Source organism: Rattus norvegicus, chromosome 2 (assembly GCF_036323735.1).
Source record: "Rattus norvegicus strain BN/NHsdMcwi chromosome 2, GRCr8, whole genome shotgun sequence".
Lineage (NCBI taxonomy): Eukaryota > Metazoa > Chordata > Mammalia > Rodentia > Muridae > Rattus > Rattus norvegicus.
Window position 1 is genome coordinate 173291034 of NC_086020.1, and position 24356 is coordinate 173315389.

Consider the following 24356-nt stretch of genomic DNA (forward strand, 5'->3'; position numbering starts at 1 on the left):
TGGATTTGTAGAAAGATATTGTGTAAATTTGGTTTTGTCATGGAATATCTTGGTTTCTCCATCAATGTTAATTGAGAGTTTTGCTGGATACAGTAACCTGGGCTGGCATTTGTGTTCTCTTAGGGTCTGTATAACATCAGTCCAGGATCTTCTGGCCTTCATAGTTTCTGGCGAGAAGTCTGGTGTGATTCTGATAGGTCTCCTTTTATATGTTACTTGACCTTTTTCCCTTACTGCTTTTAATATTCTTTCTTTATTTTGTGCGTTTGGTGTTTTGACAATTATGTGACGGGAGGTGTTTCTTTTCTGGTCCAATCTATTTGGAGTTCTGTAGGCTTCTTGTATGTCTATGGGTATCTCTTTTTTTAGGTTAGGGAAGTTTTCTTCTATGATTTTGTTGAAGATATTTACTGGTCCTTTGAGCTGGGAGTCTTCACTCTCTTCTATACCTATTATCCTTAGGTTTGATCTTCTCATTGAGTCCTGGATTTCCTGTATGTTTTGGACCAGTAGCTTTTTCCGCTTTACATTATCTTTGACAGTTGAGTCAATGATTTCTATGGAATCTTCTGCTCCTGAGATTCTCTCTTCCATCTCTTGTATTCTGTTGGTGAAGCTTGTATCTACAGCTCCTTGTCTCTTCTTTTGGTTTTCTATATCCAGGGTTGTTTCCATGTGTTCTTTCTTGATTGCTTCTATTTCCATTTTTAATTCCTTCAACTGTTTGATTGTGTTTTCCTGGAATTCTTTCAGGGATTTTTGCGATTCCTCTCTGTAGGCTTCTACTTGTTTATTAATGTTTTCCTGTGTTTCCCTAAGTGTGTTCATGTCTTTTTTGAAGTCCTCCAGCATCATGATCAAATATGATTTTGAAACTAGATCTTGCTTTTCTGGTGTGTTTGGATATTCCATGTTTGTTTTGGTGGGAGAATTGGGCTCTGATGATGCCATGTAGTCTTGGTTTCTGTTGCTTGGGTTCCTGCGCTTGCCTCTCGCCATCAGATTATCTCTAGTGTTACTTTGTTCTGCTATTTCTGACAGTGGCTAGACTGTCCTATAAGCCTGTGTTTCAGGAGTGCTGTAGACCTGTTTTCCTCTCTTTCAGTCAGTTATGGGGACAGAGTGTTCTGCTTTCCGGCGTGTAGTTTTTCCTCTCTACAGGTCTTCAGCTGTTCCTGTGGGCCTGTGTCTTGAGTTCACCAGGCAGCTTTCTTGCAGCAGAAAATTTGGTCTTACCTGTGGTCCCGAGGCTCAGGTTCGCTCGTGGGGTGCTGCCCAGGGGCTCTCTGCAGCGGCAGCAACCAGGAAGACCTGTGCCGCCCCTTCCGGGAGCTTCAGTGCACCAGGATTCCAGATGGTCTTTGGCTTTTTCCTCTGGCGTCCGAGATGTGTGTGCAGGGAGCAGTCTCTTCTGGTTTCCCAGGCTTGTCTGCCTCTCTGAAGGTTTAGCTCTCCCTCCCACAGGATTTGGGTGCAGAGAACTGTTTATCCGGTCTGTTTCCTTCAGGGTCCGGCGGTGTCTCTGGCAGGGGTCCTGCCGCTCCTGGGCCCTCCCCCACGGGAGCCCAGAGGCCTTATACAGTTTCCTCTTGGGCCAGGGATGTGGGCAGGGGTGAGCAGTGTTGGTGGTCTCTTCCGCTCTGCAGCCTCAGGAGTGCCCACCTGACCAGGCGGTTGGGTCTCTCTCTCACCGGGTCTGGGAGCAGAGAGCTGCTGCGGGCCGGGATCCGCGGGTGTGGGACTTCCGGTAAACACAGAACGTGCCCGGTCCTAGAGAAATTCTGCTTCCGTGTGTCCCAAGCTCACCAGGCAGCTTTCTTGCAGCAGAAAATTTGGTCTTACCTGTGGTCCCGAGGCTCAGGTTCGCTCGTGGGGTGCTGCCCAGGGGCTCTCTGCAGCGGCAGCAACCAGGAACGCACTTTCTCTTCTTACAAAGTGTACTCCTGCTCTGAAGAGCAGAGCAGAGCAGAGCAGGCAGTCCCTGTGTCACTCTAACTGATGAGTCATTCTTTAGGCAGTGACAGCCTCACTCCCTGTAGCTCACTCTGTTACCATCACTAGTTTCAGATCATCTTTAAATTGTGCACTGAAACCCTGTATCCCCCAGTGAAGTAGCATTCCAGCTCAGAGAGGCTTCATCACAGCACCGGCATGAGAAGACAAACAGAAATCTGACTCGCAGGGGTATCCATCCAATAATAAAACCACCCGAGGGTAAAGGAGAAGATATCTATCACGTCCCAGCCGCTCAGCCAAGCTGCCACGCTTTGGTGCAGTTTTTCTAGGTGGAATTTGGAAAACTTCCTTGCAAAGCAGCAAGGTCTTCTCCTGACAGCTCATCCTACCAGGGGGCCAGCCTGTCTGAGTGAGAACAGGAAGGGTTCTACCTGCTCCGGGTGAACCACACAGCCCTTTCTTTCCTCCCCAGTGACTCAAAGTTTGAAGACTTTCCAGACGCTAAGCAACACATCTTCAAGTTACCTGGGTTGCCTTTATCTGTAGTCAAGTTTGGGCTGCTGAGGTGGCCTTTGCCCTAGTTTAGCATGAGCAGAATAATTTCAGTGGCTCAAAAGGAGATGCAAGCAATGATTGTGGGATTATTCAGTAGGCTTTCACCAGAGAATTCATCAGTTAAGGCAGTGTAGATGCTTTTCCCTATAGAATGTCTACTGTAGCAGCTGTGCTCGGATGTACTTAGTAAAACTTCAACAGTAGCTAAAGTTTGAGTGCAATTTGTTAGTATGTCTCACTTCTTAGTATTTTGTTTTTCTGGAATGTTCTGGAATCTAGAATTTGCTTAATGAAAGATTCAAAGGGGAAAGGATTATGAGTTTAGCTGAAGAGTGAACATAAGAATATTTCAAGAATAATATTGTATAATTTGAATTTCAGTGGGTAAGGAAAATATGCTGCTTAAAGGTATGCTATGTGGAGACTAGAGAGATGGCTCAGTGGTTGAAAGTACATTCTGCTCTTGCAGAAGACCTGAGGTCACTGCCCACAGCCACAACCCACAGCCCACATTGGAACAGCCACATGTAACTCCAGCTCCACAGAATACATTGCCTCTGGCCTCCCTGGACACCTGCACTTACAGGTACATACTGCTCCCCCACCCCATGCGCACACACACACACACACACACACACACGTACGTACGTACACACACACGCGTGCGCGCTCGCGCATAAACCTTTTAAACATACTGTTTGCATTTGGAGGTTTAAATCTCTGTTACAAATCAGACATGTTTTTATTCTTCTTACATTAGTACTAGGACTAGCTCAGTCACTCTGAGTTGACGAGTAGCTACAGTATACAACCTGGTGAGTGTCTTGGCTGCTCTCATACATGATTGTGGCAATCCCTAGTACTTCAAGGTGAGCGTGGAACTACTACAGAGGGTGAGTGCTCACATGTGATTTATTGTGGGCCCAGACCCCAGTACCATCCACTGGCTCTTACCAAGTCTTCTGTGGCTAGAACTGCATGGCTATACTAACAGAACGAGCATGAGGAGCATGGCCCTACCTCATGCTGAAGGCCAGAGCAGGGCAAGCAGGAAAGCCCAGACACACGTCTACTCATTGGACCATCCAGTGACTAGCTCATGGAGCATGAGGAGAGGCGAGGCCAGCACTCCAAGCTTGGCTCAGAGGTCAGAGGCTTCTCTGCCCACTGTGGAGCTGGTCTCACTGGGTCACACGTACTTCTTTCGTGGTTTGGGACAGTCCAGCACCATTGCCCGCCTCAGTACAGTGTAAAGAATACAGGTGGCTATGCCCCATTTGTTACCTCCTTTGCCAGTGGTCCCTAGGACGTCTGGGAGGGGACAGGATGGAAGAGAGAAAGGACATCAAAGTCAAGCCATGCAAGTCTACTTCACCACCTAGGACTCTGGTTGCCAGGGCATGAGTTGCGGGCAAGTCTAGAAAACGGTAAATTCACAGTCCTCCGCACATGAAGCCAGGCACTCTGAAGTGTATGTGTACTCCCTTTAACATGTGCGTGTGTGGCTCTGAGTGGCAGCAGAAGGATCTTTATGTTTGCTGAAAATGAACAGGCCGCTCTGGCGACAGCTCACTGTTTCAGAGACAAAGAGTAGCTGTCTTGTGGGGGCAGAAGGCAGTGCTTTCCAGGGGCCTTCCGAATGCGGGTCTTTCCGTTTAGGGAGGAGATGTATGTGTAGGTTCGTACGTATGTATGCACACACACACACACACACATATACTTCTTTTTTTTAACAGAATGAAGTTGGCCTACTGGAGTTCTTCCAGAATGTGATAAAAGAAACTAGGGCAGAGCCAAAAAAGGTGACTAACTGGGTCCTGAACACTTTTCTGTGCTATTTAAAGCACCAGAATCTCGCAGTCAGTGAGAGGTGAGTGAGGTCTGGGGATTTCTTTCTTTCTGTATCATGAACTCTGTGTCCAGAGGCAATTGAAATAGGACAGGGTGGATTTTTCACTCTGCCTGTTCTCCCTCAGGGTCCCCTAACGAGACGGCAAACATCCCTTTTGAGTTCCATTCTAAAAATAGCGCCCAGCCCATCTGGAAATCCACCGTGCTCCGGCCCCTGACAGTCCACTGTGTCTGCACACTGTGCCAGGCCTTAGGAGCTTGAGGACGAACGAGACAAGGAATTGGCTCACTGGTGGCTTTTACAGCCCCATAAGACAACCACTGTTCTCAGTCTGATCCTGTATGCTAGAGGCATGCACATGGCACTGTAAAGCACAAAACTGAGGTCTGTGTGGGACCCAGGGACATCACCCGAGACTTTCCTTGGGAAATGACTTAAGACCCAAGGCCTGAAGAACTTTGGGGTTGCTGAGTAAATGGGCATGTGGGTTACAAACATCTAGAAGTTCCATATCAGACAAGCAGCCAGCCACACGAGCTCTGAAAACCCAAAGGCTCCAGTGTGCTGAGGTGGCAGGTGACAGGCTGGAGAGATGACCAGGTGCCACCTGGAGAAGCACAGGTCCACGCCAATTCCATACTGGAGGGTTATGGCCAATTCCATACTGGAGGGTTATGGCCAATTCCATACTGGAGGGTTATGGCGTATATTAGTAGCTTGGACACTTAAAGTATCCTGGAGGAGTTCCTTATTTCCACAGTTCTAGAAGCTGAGAAGAGCAGCAGTCACGGTGCTGGCTGTCTTGTTACTTGCTGGACCTCAGATGGCTATCAGCTTGCTGTGCCGTCACATGATGGGGTGTTGGGGAGAGAGAGAACATTCTGATGTCTTCTTAGACAGTTCTAATCCCATCGTGAAGCCCATCCTTATGACTTTATCCAACCGCGGTCACTCGATGAAGAGTCTCTTCTCATACCATCACATCACATGGTTACAGCTTCAGCATGTGCATTGTCAGCGTGTACAATTCAGTCCTTAGCAAAGTGAGAGAGCCGTCAGCTTGGCCAGTAGAGAGCATCTCACAAGACTGCAGGTCAGCAGTGCCCTTGACAGGCCTGTGCCTACATAACAGTGGCCTGGCTGAAATGAGGTATACCAAGAAGGGAAGTTTTCCATTTCTCACTTGAGCACAAAGGTGAGATATATGGCTGTCTTTTGAGGTCTGGTCTGAGCTGAAAGAAGAGTGAAGACAGGGTCTAGGAAGGATGCTCTGAGTTGAGCTGCTGGTGAGACAGACACCAAGTCCAACCGAATGCCTAGGGTGTCCATCAACAGTTCCCACTTGTTCAGTCTGCACACTCGTTAGACTCAGCTGTGCAGTTACCAGGGAAGAACAGCCCACAGGACAAACACAGGCACTTCTCTGAGAAAAGCCAGCCACAACAATGACACAGCAAAAAGGGGGTCACAGAGGAAAAGACAGCACCTGACTAGCTGAGGACAAGTGGGGTTAGTAAGGCATTCACGGGCTAAAGTTGCTCCTGACCTAGGACACTCATGGAAATCTTGAGGTGAGACCTGGAGTCACATGGTGCTGTGGAGTTGATTGTGTGTGTGGCAGCTTGTGAATGTAGTGAAGAGTCCTTGGAAAGACGCTGGCCTGAGGTGGCTGAGGATGGATCCTGTGCCTCTCTCAGAAGCAGAACGAGAAGGAATAGAAGGACTACCTACCAGGTATCCCAGAACCCAAAGAAGAGATACATGGCTGTAGAGAAGAGTGAGGGTCTGGGAGACAGCTCATGTGGTACAGACAGGGGACATGAGTTCGGATCCTTAGCACCCATGTAAAAGAAGCTGGGTACAGTGGCCATGACTGTAATCCAAAGATGAGGATGGAGAAATAGCAGGATCTCTGAGGCCCGTAGTCTAGCCAATCACTGAACCACGTGTGCCAGTGAGACCTTGTCTTAAAAAATAAGCCGCCGAGTCAGAGGACCTAACACGGACCCCTGGCTCGTACGTGCTCATCTGCACATGGGTGCACCTATGTCTTACTCACTGTTGCCGTGAATGCACACTACACCGAGGCAACTTATAAAAGAAAACATTTATTTGAGTCTTGCCTACCGTTTCGGAGGTTGAGTCTGATTGTCATGGCGGGAAGCATGGCAGCACACAGGCATGGTGCTGGAGCAGTAGCTGACCGCTCACGTCTGATCTGCAAGGCAAAGAGTGAGTAGGACCAGGCCTGGCCCAGACTTTTGAAACCTCAAAGCCCATACCCAGTGACACTTCCTTCAACAAGGCTACCTGCTACCAGTTCCTAAAAATTGTACTAACTGGGAACCAAACATTGAAATATGAACCTATGAGGTCCATTGTCATTCAACTACCACAACCTAAAAATATACACACACCCCAATGAGCAACTGGCTTAATATGGAGAGTGGATGAGAGGGTTTCCATGGCAGCTAGGAAGATGGCAAGGCCCTGTCAAGGTCTCCATGGAAGGCCAGGGGGTGTGACATTACCTCAGCACATCCCATTGCTGTGCCACAGTAGGCACTGTGGCTTCCCATTTCAACTCCCACGCCATCCTCTGCTTTTCTTTCTCATCCATTTGCCCCAGGTCTAAACTTGCCCTTCAGAAACTCCACACCTTACACTTGGGCCAGTAAGAGCCCAGAGTCAGGGGAAGGACAGAGAAAATGTGTGGTCAGGGGCAAGTGTCTAGAGGTCTGCTTGCTGACTAGACTCACCAGCCCACAAGTCCTTATATCACCCTGAGGACATTGTTGACATAATCAGGCTGCGTGATAATCAGTGTATATGTGACATAAATAAGAAAGAAAGGAAGGAAGGACGGGAGACAGACAGATAAAAAGGCTGCTCAGGAAACCTCTAACTCACAAAGACTCCAAGTGGAGAGTCAGCATCCTTTGCTTTTCTGTCTTACCCTTTCCCCCATGTATAACATTGCCCTTCAGAAACGCCACTGAAGTACTGTGGCTGGTGAGGGAACATGGGAGCCATTTGGGAGAATGTGGAGGCGACACACCTGTACCTCAGCCTTGAAGACTGGAAAGGGTCTTGGTGAGGGGAGGCCTGAGAGGTGACAGTGGGGATGGAAATGAATTGTGTTTGCACACTGGGAGGAACTGAAGCTCAGGGTTCACTGGGTCACCAGTGTGTGTACCCAGAACAGTGGAGTAGAGGTAGTGCAACTCCATCTAGGCAGAAGGTCTAAAGAAGGGCCCAGAAAGACCGGGTACATGTGTAGCATGTCCACAAGTAGAAATCTCTTGGCTTTGAAGTCATAGTCACCTTGTTGTTTGTCATAGTTTGTGGAGCTCCTGAAGTTTTGTCTTGTGGGGGAACTTTGGTATCTCAGATTCAGCTCTTCCAATGAGCAACTAGGGCAGCTGAGGCCATAAGAGATCAGATGACCTCCCTCAGGTGGTACAGCAAAGACCCTACTCCATTCGGTGTCTTTATGCTGGTCAGTGAACCCTGACTCTCCACTCGGCATCTTTGTGCTGGTCTGTGAATTGGAGGTTTCCTGAGCAGCCTTTTTGGCCTTCCTTCCTTCCCTCCCTTCCTTCCTTCCTTCCTTCCTTCCTTCCTTCCTTCTTTTCCTTTCCTTTCCTTTCCTCCCTTTCCTCCCTTTCTCCCTTTCTCCCTCCCTCCCTCCCTCCCTCCCTCCCTCCCTCCTTCCTTCCTTTTTTTCTTATTTATGTCACATATACATTGATTATCACACAGCCTGATTATGTCAACAATGTCCTCAGGGTGATATAAGGACTTGTGGGCTGGTGAGTCTAGTCAGCAAGCAGACCTCTAGACACTTGCCCCTGACCACACGTTTTCTCCTGTCCTTTCCGATTCTGGGCTCTTACTGGCCCAAGTACAAGGTGTTTACTGGATCTTTAGTAAGCTTTTGGAACAGCCTTTTTAACAGTTTCTGCCATAGTTGAAGGGAGTTAGCCAATTTAGTGAATGTGGACCTCTTGGTGTTTCCTCAGAAGGTTGTAAGCACTAGCATATAGCGTACTCCTCAAGTTATTTCCAATAAAAGTATACTTGGTCATTCTGAATCACATAAAGAGGAAGCCAGGGACCACACAGTTCAAAGGACTTTTAGCCAGATGAGTGCCTTATTTCGTTTCTATTGTTAAAACAGAGTAGGGACCATCTAAAGCAAAAAGAATTATTTTTGCTCATAGTTCTGATCCAAGGTTGAATGCCTGTATCTGTTGATATATGGGCTTGCTGGCAGAATCCTAATGCCACATCAGACATTATCACTTGGTGAAATACAAGGAACATGAGGGAGACCAAGCTGGCTTTTTTAGATACCTACCCTCAAAGTAACCCAGTAAATCATCTATGAGGGAAGAGTCCTAATGACCTCAAGGTCCCTCTTGGTTGCTCTTTTAATACCTTATAGAGATTACACCCTACTCACAAACCCTACTCACACAGTAACCACAGAATGTGCCAGCCTAACCACAGAGCTAACTATCATGAATGAACCACTTTAGCCACCACGGCCAGTGTTCCTGAGACTGAGAAGGGGCCAGGCAGCAAAGCTAACTGCAGCCTGCTGTGACTCTGGGCAGCACTTTCTACTCCCCCTTTTTTTAAAGCTTCATATATTTTCTATGTGGCTTTTCCCAGAAGTTTTCCTGTTACAGAGCACACCATCTTGGTGAGCTTTTGACCTCTCTGGGAGCACATGAGTGAAGCAGGAAGAGGGAAGAGGAGTCGGAACAACAGTGGCAGCCCTGGGCTTGCTATACTTGCCCTCTGTAGACTGAAGAAAGTCTGGGAGCCAAGGCATTGAGCAGTGAGCTGGAAGGATAAGGAGGAAAGAAGCAGAACAGGATGCCAAGAACAGGAAAGACCCTAGAGGCTCCAGAGAAGGGCTCTTCTCAGGGCTGTGTTTGGAGTCTGGTGCATCCAGAGGGAAAGCAAGGGGCTCGGCAGCTAGTGAGGGTTTTCCAGAGAAGAGTGTCTCTAGTGAGTAGGATATAATCCCAATGACATGTCCTCACAGATGGCCATTAAGTAACAATTAAATGCAGGTTTATTTGTTCATTTATTTACTTGCAAAAGGTACCAAGCCAGTCAGAGCAAGTAGCTGCAGGATCAGTTGAGATGTTTCCCACTAGGGGCAATGTACAAGGGGGCAAAATTAATGTGGCAGGACAAGGGGACCAAGCATCCCAGGAAGATGGGGGAAGGTGATGGGTGCAGGACATGCAGGAGTAATCAGATGCAGTGGGAAAGGAGGAGAGTCTCTAGAAAGCACTGTCTCTCAGCTGCTGTTCTTAGGAAAGAGCTAAGGGCATGCCTGAGAAGGAAACCCTGGAGAAGAGTTGTTAGGAGTAGGGTACCACATGAGGCCCAGAAAATAAGAACAAAGGGTCAGTGAACAGTCCCTGCCCCTGGAGGCCCAGACCTCTGCATCTTTTCCCAGGGGCCTTTTGAGTCCTGCTTTAGCAGGAGAGAAGAGGCATATGGTGCCTAGGATAGTGGAGGGTTGAGAAGGGCTCCATTTCATGGGAGAATAGTATCAGAAAGTCCACTGTTGGGATCCAGCTGGAGCTGGAATTGTAATCCTCCCAGAGCTGTAAGGGACTGAATGAAACTGGAAGACTTGAAGATCCCTGCCCTCACAATGATGGGGGGAGTACAGGAAACTTAACCTTGAGATGTCAGGCTTTTCTCTCCTGGAGACACATTAGCTGTCCAGAATCCCAAGATTATCTGACAGTGGCAAATTAGTAGGCTGTGCCGCTGCCACCACCGAGCCCGCATTCTGATGGTTTATTTGTTTAACTGATGAGGGGTGTCTCTCAGGATCAGTGTGACAGGTACTGATCTTTGTCATGGGCTCACAAGTTTAGCCCTGGCATAGCTGCAATTTGCAGTCAGCCTTCCATATCTGGGACTCAACCAACTGCAGATTGAAAATATCTTTGAAAAATTGCATCAGTAACAAACTTGTGCAGACTCTTTTTAATCAGTATTTCCTAAACAACACAATGTAACAAGTGTTTACATATCATCCATATATATTAGGTAGGCAATCAGGAAATTATTTCAAGCATAGCGAGGGTGTGCATAGGTTCTAGATGAAGATCGTGTAGCTGTATACCAAGGACACGAGTATCCACAGACTTTAGTATCTGTGGAATAGTGTGTTCTGGCTACCAGACCCTCAGGCACCAAAGACGTGCCAGCCATGTGTGTAGTGTCCAGGTGTCTAAGTTTGTGAGAAGTCCTGAGACACAGGACCTGTTGGCCTGTTGTGTATCATGCATTGTGAAGACAAAAATGTGACTCAGAAATCTCATGTACCATTAGATCAGTTGAGAAATCTGTCTGAAGAAATTTATAACCAAACTAATCAGTTATGGTCATGTGGTGATTTCTATAAGGCAAAGTACATTCTTAGGTGATCTTATATTCTTTCTCTGTCCCTCTCTACCCCTTATAGCATCATAGTATGAATTTTTGTGCATGCATCAAATTCAATATTGTGACCCTTGGTGACTGAAGCATGAATGTGTAGCCTAAGAAATAAGATTAATACTTTTATACAAGAGTCCTTGCGAGCTAGCTTATTACCCTTTGACTCATTTGAAGCATATCAAGAAGGTATCAGGAACAAGAAGGCAGGGGAAGTCACTAAATACAGGCTCTGTAGTACCTTAGCTCCAATTTCCAGCCTTGAGAACTGTGAGGAACAATGTTTCTATGTATAAACCACTCACCTATGGTATTATGTTGCAGCAGTTCAAATGGCCCAGGACACTCACTGACTTATTAATAGTGCCCTCTCTCATGCAAACTCAGTGCTTATAATGAGTTCTCTACATGGTCTACACCACAACATAAATGGTGATTGTAGTTTATGGATTATAGACCATCCAAGCACCCTACATTGTGGAAACCAACTCATCTTGCTAACAGTGAAGATGGGAGGTTAGAGAAGACTATTGTTTGCTTTGCTACCTTCTGCCTCTTTGCCTTTTAGACTTTAATCAGGATAGTTAATAAACCTTCCGAGTACAAATTTAGTAACCCAAGATAATCTCCAAACCTAATTTCCACCTGGAATTACCTTTTATCCATGTTTTAGAATAAATAGTAGTTTAAGGGTGATAGCCTTCTTTAGACTGAACGAACCCTAATAGGGAGCTTGAGTTAGAGCATGGTGAGCTTGAACATTATTGGTTTGGAGGTCATAGAAATTGACTATAGCTTCCTGCTTATTACCTAAAAGTCTCTGAAGAGCTGAATAGTGATTGATAAGAACCAAGAATTCTACAGAAGGTCTCAAGCTGTATGAAGTCCTTTTACACTGACACACTTCTGCACTATTTATAAAGGGTTTCTATTTTAACTGACCCCCAGTGACTTCAGATAGCTGAGTCATTATCCTAGTTACTGTGTGGTTAAAAGTAGCTAGACTATGTATTTGTCAAGATGTGCTTGCTTTATGACTCTCTTCTCAGCAGCCTGACCACATGCCCCCTTCTTTGAGTGTGAGTGGTGGTACCCCTGCAGTGGTACCCCCCACTCTGTGTCATATTATCGTGCACAGTCATATTATAATATAAGTGGAGATACTGTGAGTCTCTAGGCCCACCCACGCTCAGAAAGCCATTCTGAGTCTGCAAATGTACAAGGACAATGCACACAGAAGGCCTACAAGGGACAGCTGAGTGTCTGGTGGACTTGTATTCCCTTATGGAGAATCACGTCAGTGAAAAGGAATTTGTTTGCATGAAAACATTCAGGAAAGTGTTTTTGTTGGCTGTTTTATTTGAAGTAATTTTTAGGCTGATCTTTTAGTCAAAAATATTTAATTACTGGATTTTATTTTCCCCTTTTTCTTTGTGGTTCATGAATTTTGCAATCACCTCCTTCTTTGCACTAATTTCGCTGAGCAGTTGTTCACTGCTGTAACTACTGCCAAGCAGCTGTTATTGTTGGGTGGTAAGACAAAGGATTTTAAAAATCACACCAGTACAAACACTCATCCTAAAATAAAAAAATAATAAAGTCCCATTAGCCTATTATTTTCCTCCTTGGGTTTGGTTGATTATTTGAGCATACAGGAGTGAGAGTTGGGATTCTGGTAGCCACCTTGATGATGTAAGATGTTGACTTTCTTTTTTTTTTTTTTTTTTTTTTTTTTTTTTTTTTTATGGTGTATCTTTTTTTTTTTTTTTTTTATTAACTTGAGTATTTCTTATATACATTCCAAGTGCCATCCCCCCTCCCGGTTTCCGGACAAACATCACCCTCCCCCCTCCCCTTCCTTATGGGTGTTCCCCTCCCAAACCTCCCCCCATCGCCACCCTCCCCGCATAGTCTAGTTCACTGGGGGTTCAGTCTTAGCAGGACCCAGGGCTTCCCCCTCCACTGGTGCCCTCACCAGGATACCCATTGCCACCTATGGGGACAGAGTCCAGGGTCAGTCCATGTATAGTCTTTAGGTAGTGGCTTAGTCCCTGGAAGCTCTGGTTGCTTGACATTGTTGTACTTTTGGGGTCTCGAGCACCTTCAAGCTCTTCCAGTTCTTTCTCTGATTCCTTCAACGGGGGACCTATTCTCAGTTCAGTGGTTTGCTGCTGGCATTCGCCTCTGTATTTGCTGTATTCTGGCTGTGTCTCTCAGGAGCGATCTACATCCGGCTCCTGTCGGTCTGCACTTCTTTGCTTCATCCATCTTGTCTAATTGGATGGCTGTATATGTATGGGCCACCTGTGGGGCAGGCTCTGAATGGGTGTTCCTTCAGTCTCTGTTTTAATCTTTGCCTCTCCCTTCCCTGCCAAGGGTATTCTTTTTCCTCATTTAAAGAAGGAGTGAAGCATTCACATTTTGATCATCCGTCTTGAGTTTCCTTTGTTCTAGGGATCTAGGGTAATTCAAGCATTTGGGCTAATAGCCACTTATCAATGAGTGCATACCATGTATGTCTTTCTGTGAGTGGGTTAGCTCACTCAGGATGATATTTTCCAGTTCCAACCATTTGCCTACGAATTTCATAAACTCGTTGTTTTTGATAGCTGAGTAATATTCCATTGTGTAGATGTACCACATTTTCTGTATCCATTCCTCTGTTGAAGGGCATCTGGGTTCTTTCCAGTTTCTGGCTATTATAAATAAGGCTGCGATGAACAAAGTGGAGCACGTGTCTCTTTTATATGTTGAGGCATCTTTTGGGTATATGCCCAAGAGAGGTATAGCTGGATCCTCAGGCAGTTCAATGTCCAATTTTCTGAGGAACCTCCAGACTGATTTCCAGAATGGTTTTACCAGTCTGCAATCCCACCAACAATGGAGGAGTGTTCCTCTTTCTCCACATCCTCGCCAGCATCTGCTGTCACCTGAGTTTTTGATCTTAGCCATTCTCACTGGTGTGAGGTGAAATCTCAGGGTTGTTTTGATTTGCATTTCCCTTATGACTAAAGATGTTGAACATTTCTTTAGGTGTTTCTCAGCCATTCGGCATTCCTCAGCTGTGAATTCTTTGTTTAGCTCTGAACCCCATTTTTTAATAGGGTTATTTGTTTCCCTGCGGTCTAACTTCTTGAGTTCTTTGTATATTTTGGATATAAGGCCTCTATCTGTTATAGGATTGGTAAAGATCTTTTCCCAATCTGTTGGTTGCCGTTTTGTCCTAACCACCGTGTCCTTTGCCTTACAGAAGCTTTGCAGTTTTATGAGATCCCATTTGTCGATTCTTGATCTTAGAGCATAAGCCATTGGTGTTTTGTTCAGAAAATTTTTTCCAGTGCCCATGTGTTCCAGATGCTTCCCTAGTTTTTCTTCTATTAGTTTGAGTGTGTCTGGTTTGATGTGGATCCTTGATCCACTTGGACTTAAGCTTTGTACAGGGTGATAAGCATGGATCGATCTGCATTCTTCTACATGTTGCCCTCCAGTTGAACCAGCACCATTTGCTGAAAATGCTATCTTTTTTCCATTGGATGGTTTTGGCTCCTTTGTCAAAAATCAAGTGACCATAGGTGTGTGGGTTCATTTCTGGGTCTTCAATTCTATTCCATTGGTCTATCTGTCTGTCTCTGTACCAATACCATGCAGTTTTTATCACTATTGCTCTGTAATACTGCTTGAGTTCAGGGATAGTGATTCCCCCTGAAGTCCTAGATGTTGACTTTCTTTTCTTTTCTTTTCTGGGGGCCACCAGTCCTGTCACACCCTCTGCACTTGCCGAGCTCCTCGACCTGCTGGACAGTAAAGCAATTTCTTCCTCAGCAGCTAAGCAGGTATGTGCACATCCCAGGGCTCCTGTTGCTCCACAGACAGTTAGCTGTGCTATAACACTGCTGCCTCACTCAGTGCATTTCCTGCTGAAGTGGTGAGTGCCTATGAGTTTGGATGTTGCAGGATTTCATTTGGCCAAGGTAGAAAGCCAGTCATTGCTGCACAGGGAATCAGCATCTGGTTTTAGTTCATTGAGAGAACTATTATCTGGCTTTGCCCTGCATATCTACCCTAAATGTTGCTGGCCATGTAGCTTCCCTCATGTCATGGCCAGGCAGCTACAGTCCTCCTGCTCCTCTCCTCTCTTCACAGCCAGCTCCCAGGCCACCTCTATTTCTGACACAGACCTGTCTGTCCTTAAATAGCTGATCTCTTCTGAGGTCAGCCCTGTGTGCATCGGAGAGGATATACCTTACATGCACATCTAGGTGTGGGGATATAGGGAAAGGGGCATCATTGCTACCTCTCTAACCACTCCCACTAACAAGGCTGGGTGGGTGAGAGAGCCCTAGAATTCAGAAACTACAGATGAGTACCCGGGATGATAAAGAAAAGCTAGCAGCCGCCTCATCTTAACTTCAGAGACTGCACAGCTGTCAGCGCTTCAGCCAAAAACCTAATGTTATTTTAATGGTGCCTTTTGCATTTAATATTTATACACTCCGACAGCAATGGCAGGTTACAAAGTGAGGCTTTGGGGAAGCGGCTGCTTTTGGTTAATTATGAGACACACTGAGCATACTCCAAGCTCTCTACTGTGAAGCTGGAGACAAGGCCTGGAGAGGTTCTGTGAGCTGCCTTGTGTGAGGCTGTCAGCTACGGGACCCAGCACTTAGGACGGGCTTAGGCTCTCGTGGATGTCAGAGGATTACAAATGTTTATGACAGTGCTCGGCAGTTGTGGAAAGAGTAGATGGCTCGAGGGCAGAAAAACTATATATACATGTAAGAGCAGATGAATCGTGGCATTTGAAATGAAAGAAGCAAGCCTTCCCCTTGTCCTTCCTGCCCCAAAAAAAAAAAAAAAAAACCAACCTGACTGCACCAAACAGGATCGTTCTACAGGAGGGAAACAGAATGGCTGGAAGAGGCTGACAGCCGGGCTTCAGCTGCACAGAGACACGTTTGATTTTAACAACGCCAGCATGTCTAAAGGGGCAGGGTGAATCTTGCCTTCTGTGAAAATGAGAACCTAATCTGCAAAGTGTTTAGTGAGTGCTGCCGGGGCAATCTCCCTTAAGAGTAATGGCCTCTGGGAGTGTGTCTTGTGTCTTCTATGCTTAGCTCTCTGTTTGTAAGAAAATCGTTGCTTTTTCTGAGCAGAAATAATGAACATTGTATTTATTGATTACTAAGCATTTGATAGCCATTCCTGGTGATACAAACCTGTCATGCCAGAACTCAGCTCAGATTAAGGCAGAGAGATCCAGAGTTCCAAGACAGCCTGACCACATAGTTCATAACGGTCTGGGCTAAGAAGACCCTGCTCGCAGCCGACAGACAGACAGAAACCTTCAGTAATACATTAAATATAGGCCTCAAATACCCTGGCAATCATTGTCATTGCCATTGGACAGACATCATTCCGGACTCGTATGTATGTTCAAGGGATGAGAGAGGGAGGGAGGTGGGGCCAGAGGCAGCCAGACATAAACTCCGAGAGATGGAGACTTGGACAGGAAGGGGCAGCACTGTGGCTTGTCATTATAGGTACAGTTTGTTGGCTTGTTACTTACTACCAAGTAGTTTCAATATGTTAATAGACCATTTTTCAAAATAATCTCTAACCATTCGTGTCTGTGGTATCAGTGGAAATGTCCCCTTTCTCATGGTTGTTTGCTCTGTGTTTTCTGAGGTGGCTTTTCTGTGTAGCTCAGGATGTCAACAGACTGGTGACCCTGCTGTCTCAGCCCTCGGGTGCTGGGATTTACAACTGTATGCCACCCACATGGCTTTTTGGTTTTCATATTTTCTTCTATAATTGAGTGTCATAACATTGGGTACATACTGATTTATACATTTTTGATGAAATGATCCCTGAATGGTTATGTTATGACCATTTTTATCCTGTCTTAGGATTTGTGTAATTTTTTGAGTGAAAAGCCATTTTCCGTTCTTTCAGTTTCGGTGTCTGCATGGTCTTCATATGTAAAGTGATTTCTTGTAGTTGGCATTTTGTTGGGTCTTCTGTTTATTTAATTTATTCAGCCAGTCTGTATTGTTTATTTGTTTTTCATGGCAGGGTCTCTCTGTGTACCCCCCAGGCTGTCCTGGATCTCAGGCTGTAAATCTGACTGTCCTCAAACTCACAGAGATCTGCCTGCCTCTGCGTCCCGAGTGCTAGGATTAACGACACGTGCCACCCCCTGGCCTAGCCTGTGCAATTTGACTGGAGAATTTGGCTCACTTGTATTTAGTGTTACTGAGTGTATGGACTATTTCACAGTATAGATTTGTGCCTTCCATTCTGTTTACTTCCTTTTAGATGAATTGAATATTCTTTAGTTTTCCTTTTCTTTATCTTGACGTTTGTTTGTTGTATTGATAATGTTTGATTCTTAGCTATTTCCCGTCTTTTCTAGCCACTCTGCTAATGATAACATATGATGGCGCCTGGCTTTCACTTCTGGACACACAATTTCCTCAAGCATCTCTCATAGGGTTGGTTGGTTTTCATTTGTCCTGCAGGGTCTTTATTTGTCCTTCACGTTGAAGGAACAGCTGTGCTAAGAATAATAGTCTTATTCAGATTTTTCTTTTTAAGGACTTGGCATTTTCTAGACCTGGCCTCTAAGGTTTCCAGTAAAAAAAAAAAAAAAATCTGCTATAATTCTAACCGGGCTGTTTTTAAGTCGGTACTTTCTTGGTTTTGAACGCTTGACAGCTTAACTATAATACTGTGGTGGAGATGCTTTCTGGTCATGTCTGCTTAGGACTGTGGCCTCCTGTACATGGTTTTCTGTGGCCTTCTCGGTGTGCTTTCAGATCTGCCAGTCACACAGACTGTTTATGTTTTCAGGGATTACTTGATATTGGATAACCAGGCAGGGGCTCATTCCTGCAGACAGCTAACCCCCCTCTCAGCAGTCTTCAACTGCCTGTGGCTTCTGTCTAGGGTGGGCACCTGTGCCATTGCCACCTTCCATAATAGCATGTCTTGGTGTTGTAACTGTTAAGGTCCTGTTTATGTTAACTCCATCCTGTTGGAGTTTATAGGTGAGTTTCCCTGTCATTTCTAGGAGATTCAGTTTCACAACTTGTTTATCTGCAGTGTTCCCTGGGCCCTGCGTGTTCCCTGGGCCTTGTGTCAGTAGGAGCTGAACATCTCCTACTCAGTTGTGCTTTAATCTTGATTGGCTGTGTTTTTCTGGAATGGTTTCCGTCTGCTCCAAAGAGGAGCTTCTTTGATGAGGGTTGAAAGCTACCCTTGTCTGTAGGAATATGTATTTAGAATGCAGTTAGGAATTACACTGGATTAGTTAAGTGCTAGCAGTGGGCTCTCCTCTGTGATTTCTCACTGTGTACACCATTCTATCCTCAAACTTACAGAGATGCTCTTGTCTCTGCCTTCTGAGTGTTAGCTTTACAGGCATCACTGCCACACATGATTATTATAACAGTCGTGCCCCAGAATGTGAGGTTGTATCCCACTGCATAGAGATGGGCTTCTCTAATGCTAACTAGCTTAAATGTCTTTTTGCATCCTATTTTTATAATTTTTAAATAAAAAGAAACGTGTTGTAATTAATTTTAATACACTAACAGAGGAGTCCCACAATACCTTAGGTTTTAGAAAGTGTATGCCAAAAAAAAAAAAAAAAAAAAAAAAAACCTCCTATTGATTATTGGCATTGCCTCTGATGGTGCTGGAAGAAAGGACTCGTATGATTAGATGGCCAGGAGGTGAGGGAGGAAGCTGACTGCATGGCTGACTGCTGATAAAAGATATGTTCAGAGCTTCATCCTGTCTGAGAATGTACTGAATCCTCTGTGTTATACTTTGTTATTAGTCCCTCTCCCTACTTGCCTCTTGCCGACACTGTTGCCAATTAGTTCTGTCCTTTTCCATGTCACTGCCTCCTCCTCCTGGGTGTCCCAACAGGGCCTTTGAGGCTTATGGCCTTAGTCCTGCAGCACCCTGGGGCCGGGCAGTAAGAGGTGTCAGCCATGAAGCGGTCCTATTTTTTCAGAAATAGAAACCTGAAGATTATGTGCCATGATGCACGACCTCCTGGCCACTGTAGACAAAAGCGCCCTGTGGTCCCCTATGGAACCAGGTCTGCACATTGAAGTGGCAGGTAGCAGTCCTGTCACCTCTCCTTGTAAGGACAGGGCCAACTGGGACACATCAGACTCCAGAGAGCCATCAGCTGCCCAGCTAACATGCATTTAGTCCTGGGTGGCCCAGGTTACATCCCAGGGGCTAGCCGAGCTACAGCACAGGGGAAGGGTGCCGGGTTCGTTGCAACTTCTTTATGAACGTCTAGGTGGAAGTGGGTGGTCCCCTGTCTCCTGAGCATTGTGCCCTTAAGTCTTCCAGTGGGACCAGGGAGGGGCGGGGGTTCTGTAAAAATGAAAGCCACATTCAACACAGTGCTAGTGCCATTTACCAACTTCCTCTTTGTGCTCTGGAGTAAGTCTTAGAGAAACACCAGACTCTGGAAATGTAGGGATGTTACAAGGTACCATGCACTGATCCTATGTCACATGACTCAAGTCTCTCCAGGTGCTTCCCTTCTCTGCACACCTCATCCTGCCCTGCCCCATCAGGGCCTATGATGGGTCTGTCTCTTCCTACAGGAACAGCCTCTTGTAATCTTGCCTTGACCAAGAGGGGTGTCCCTTCTCTGTAGGGGCATGGCTCCTTCCAACATTTCCCTTGAACAGGCTATGCTGTTCTTTCCTGACTCAGAAGCCCTGACAGCAGGTTGGGGCCTGCGTGTTTCTTGTTCAGTTGGGCAGCAGTTAAGGAGAGCGCAGATTCAGTTCCCAGGGACAGGCTATCACTGCCCCGCCTGTGGCTCCTGGCCTGTGTCTGTCACTCTGCTCCACATCACTGAGTGATTGACTGAGGCCAGCCCTTCTCCGGAGCAGCAGCCTCCATTTGAAGTGCCTGTGCTAGAGAGCCCTACTTCCCACACAGGATTTGACCCTCAGGCCCCAGGCGAGGAAGGCCTCCTTTGTCAGTATGTTTAGAAGTGTTCCCTGGCCCAGGAGGGTGCCCCTCTGTTTGCAAAACAGCTCTGCCTCCTTGCCTGGGAGGAGCTGCCTGCAAGGTATCTGTAGGCTGTTCTGAGTCAACGTGAGAATGTCTTCTCTTCTGATTGTGTATGTCTGAACTAGAAACTTTTAAGGGGTTTGTGCAGATGCCCCTGAAGGATGGGGTTGACTTCACCAGGTTATGATAAGTAGAGTTGATGAACATGAAGATACTTTATTAATATAAGCAAGTGCTTCTGTAGTAGGAAGGGCTGGTCACACACACCTCTGTTGTCCTCTGCCTTAGTTTTTGAGGCATGAACCCCTCTGAATCTGCAGCTTTCTAGTCTGACTAGGTTACCTGGCCAGCAACCTGAAGGGATCCTCTTGTCCCCAGCTGCCCAGTAATGGGACCAACTCAGGTCTCCCTACTTGCAGAGCAAGCTCTGTACCCCTGTAGTCTTAGCTAAGCCAAATAAACCCAGGATAGGGCAGAAGCTCCTCCGAGGTCCCAGTGAGCAGCTCCACACCCAGATAACCCACACTGAGCCTCTCTGGGCTCTGTTCCCTGAACATCTTATAAATGTTGGAAAGCCTGTGGTTCACGTTTCTTCTGTTTCTCCTGGGCCACCAGGACCAGATGGAGGTGGCTAGAGAGGTGCCCACAAAGCACCAACAGTGGGACTCTCCTTAGCTGCACCCTGGGCTGGGTGGTGCAGGGAGGAGTCCGACCAGCTGGACAGGGGCACGTGCCCCTTAGGTCATGATACATGTTCCTGGCTTGTTTTCTGTTCTCACGTGGGTCGGACACCCAGAGCATCTCCTCCTCTTCACTTTAACACGTGTTTTGGTTACTGAAGAGCAAGCAGTCTTTCCTGGAGGGAGGGGCTGCACAATGACACGATGGAAACAGGAGTGCCCCTGTGTCATGGCTGCAGACTGAGGGAGGGAACCAACCACAGTAGCAAATGCCTTCCACAGCTGGCCTTTTCTCTGAACTCCTTTGGAGACGTGTTATTATTATTTAAGAGAAAAGTAAGTAGACCATTGACGGATAATTATTTTAGTCAGATTGGGCTCAGCTCTCCCAATAGGACACAAGGAAGTGAGGCCAGAGCCTGTGAGCTGTGATTTGGTTTGAGTTGTTTTCTATTTTATGTCTTCATTATGGGGTTACTTTCCACCACCCTCAGCCCTGCTTCCTAGCAGGCTGCTCTGGACTGTGCATGCAGTGGCTCCCTCCTGCTGCTTGTGTGACCTGTCCTTTATGAAATGTCACCTCCATTAATTTGTTCAGTGGACTCAAGCTAGATTCATCGCCAGCCCTCTATGAGGAGGACAGGTTGCCTGGCTTGAGTCAGCAAGTGAGGACACACCTGGCTGACCTGAGTCCCCATCTTCTCCATGGGAGGAGCCAGCTCACCCCAGGAGATTTGATTTGCTGAAGGGAGGTGTTCCCAGCCTTCTGGGAAGTTATGGGAGAGATGGTGGCTTCTCCCTGGACCAGGCCTTGCATCTGGGTGCTAATTGGATCTGCAGCTCCCTTCCCTGCCCTCCACATCAGCACAGAGGCACAGGAGGTGGCAGAGGCATTGGGTCTTCCCATTGGTTTCCCTCTCTTCTGCAGGTGTTTGAGGAGCTGTGGAGGGGAGAGGGGAAGACAGCAGCACAGATCGTGTCAGAGCAGCAGCTGGAGCTCATACAGGATGAGGAGGCCCTGGAAGAACTCTGCCAGGCTACCATAGAGGGACACCCCCAAGTGGTGAGTATCTGCAATGGGAGCCAGTTCTTTGTGTGCAACAAGAGGGCCCGCGGGACACCTGCCCACAGTCTGGGCTGCAGCCACAGACCCTTCCTCAGAAGGGCTGGCCTAGCCCTACCAACCCCTCCTTGTGTGTCAGTGGTTGAACGTCCAGGACATTAACCAGGACATGAAAGCACAGCTGCATGTTCCTGTGAGAAACCAGTGTTTGCTCTCTCTGGAGTCAGTTAAAGGGCTGTGCTCCGGTATCCAAGCCCAAGTTTAACTTAGGGTCTGTCGCTCTCTCCCGGAGTTGTCATTTACATTCTTTGTGGCCACCTCTCCTTCAGCTGGGAGGAAGGAAAGGACTGGAAATGCTTCAGTTTTATGGCCTTTGAGAGGAGAGAAAATGATCTGTAAATTGCAGGGAAAATCCTTTGACAGAAACATGGCTGAAAACCAAGTCATTTTGTGTTCTTAGCATAGCACAAGATAGAGCAACCATGCCGAGTTACAGGGCTCCCTTCCTCCCCCCCCACCCCAGGTTAATCATATTGTCTAGAGAGAGATTTTTCAGTGGGGAAAAATTGCTAGTGTCTCTCTGAGAACAGTGCACACCCACCCATGAGTGTGCAGGGACGCTGAGGCTCTGTGAAGAGCCCCCGATAAGGAGAACGAGCGCACAGCACCCCAGCAGTCTCCGTCTTCTTGTCCCCTCTGCCCTGGCTGATAAGAACACACTTAGTTTCAGAGTCGTCCTGCGGCACTCAAGCACACCAACTGCCAATCAGCGCACTTGCAGGGAGAGGCCACACCAGGTGATTTGATGGTGCTGAGCCCCTCCTGGCTTTGCCTCAGCTCTCACTGACTGAGCTGCCATCCTAAAGGGTTTGTTTTCTAAGGAGCAGTTCTAGTTGGCAGGGAGCAAGGGTGTCTGCCAAACGGCACTAGAGAGTTGGAGAGGGGACTCGATGGGGTGTTTAGAGTCACAGAGATGATCCCTTGTGACTGCTTCTCTGTGGCCCCAGAGGAGAGTGTTCTGGTTCCCAAATACCAGTGTTGCCGGGTGTTAGTGTCACTGGGGACCCATCCCTGTGCCCTTGCTCATTTCAGTCAGAAGGCAGGGAAGCCAAATCCCCTTTGACAGGAACCTAGAAACCTCTCCGGAGCTAATCCCCTCCTGTCCCCTCAGTTACAGCTTTCGTGAAGGGAAGAAAGAAGCCGAATTTAATTTGCAGTCAGCGGAAACCATGAGCATTCTTCGTAGGAGCCTCTCCATTTTCACCTCATACTTTGTGTCGTTACAGGTGATGGATGTGAAGAAAAGGAACCCCAAAGCCATAAATAAGTTGGTTGGGTTGGTCCGGAAAGCAAGCCTAAGCCGAGCAGACCCGGCTCTGATAAAGGAGATACTGGAGAAGAAGCTGTCACTGTGAGGCCTGTGAGGGCTGCCGTCCACGTGCTGTACAGATTGTATCTCTTAGTCCCTAGCCAAGCTCCATCTCCTAGGAGACTAGGAGATAACAACACTTTACACATGCGTGTGTCCTCTCAGACCCCACGACCTGAGAGGCAGCCGTCATGGAAGACCAGCAGCCAGAGCATCAGCCTCACTCTCTGGAAATGGTCCATGATGGTGGCAGCAGTGACTAAAGAAATCGTCATTCTAAAACTCAGATGCCATGGGTTCTTCCTAGAGCCCAGCGGTGGTCCCCAGCTGTACTGGCTGGGTTTGTGTGTCAACTTGACACAAGCTGGAATCATCACAGAGAAAGGAGCCTCCCGTGAGGAAATGCCTCCATGAGATCCAGCTGTAAGTCATTTTCTCAATCAGTGATCAAGGGGGAAGGGCCCAGCCCCTTGTGAGCGGTGCCGTCCCTGGGCTGGTGGTCCTGGGCTCTATAAGAGAGCAAGCTGAGCAAGCCAGGGGAAGCAAGCCAGTAAGTAACATCCCTTCATGGCCTCTGCATCAGCTCCTGCTTCCTAACCTGCTTGAGTTCCAGTCCTGACTTCCTTTGGTGATGAACAGCAATGTGGAAGTGTAAGCTGAATAAACCCTTTCTCCCCAACTTGCTTCTTGGTCCTGATGTGTGTGCAGGAATAGGAACCCTCACCAAGATCCATCCTAAAGGGAAACCGTGACTAAGACCCATCCGAAGGGCCAACGGACGAGAGCCATGGCAGCATGGGCATGGCAAAGAAGAAACAAAGGAAATGGGCAAGGAGGGGGCAGGAGGGTGCTGGCGCTCACCTGCACGTGTAGGCACTACTGCCTGCTCAGCTCCCAGTGCATCAAGGTGACACTCAAGTTCTCACATAAATTTAATGAATAAAATATATACCAAAATAGCACATAAAAATTAACTTCCACTTAAGAGATTGTATAGTTTACACCCCTCCCACACACAATGCCTAGACCAAAAAAAAAGAAAAATTGAAGCATTAAGTTGTTTACCTGGGAAGAATAAGATTATAGTCTAATAAATCAGAATGCTGACCTTTAACTGTCTTGTGGTGTAGCTGACAATGGCGATGAAGGCCATCCATCCTTAGTCCTGGGATGGCATGGTGCCCCTTGTCCCTTCATGTCTGGTACCTCACACCAACCACACTTCCTAATGGACAGTTTTGAAAATGTTTTTAGAAGTGTTTGTCAGACCGACAGTGAGGGGGACTCCTGGAGGCTCTCCTGTTAGAGCAGATTCTCAGGCTCGGTGAGAAGGTTGCTGGGTGCCATCATTCCAGGGCA

General features: G+C 47.0%; 1 protein-coding gene across 2 annotated transcripts in view; it reads left to right on the forward strand.

Annotated features, from left to right (window-relative positions):
• The window catches only part of Gatb (glutamyl-tRNA amidotransferase subunit B), an 86583-nt gene extending 62472 nt beyond the window's left edge, over positions 1–24111 (forward strand). Inside the window, exons 10-13 of one of the 2 annotated variants that reach the window (NM_001399231.1) lie at positions 4248–4381; positions 14592–14670; positions 21494–21628; positions 22915–24111. In NM_001399231.1, the coding sequence (NP_001386160.1) occupies positions 4248–4381; positions 14592–14670; positions 21494–21628; positions 22915–23043 (477 nt within the window). In that variant the 3' untranslated portion in view covers positions 23044–24111. Of the gene's footprint in view, positions 1–4247; positions 4382–14591; positions 14671–21493; positions 21629–22914 lie in introns of those variants that run through there. The other variant, XM_063282121.1, reaches the window with a different exon arrangement.
• Positions 24112–24356: the final 245 nt, after the last annotated feature.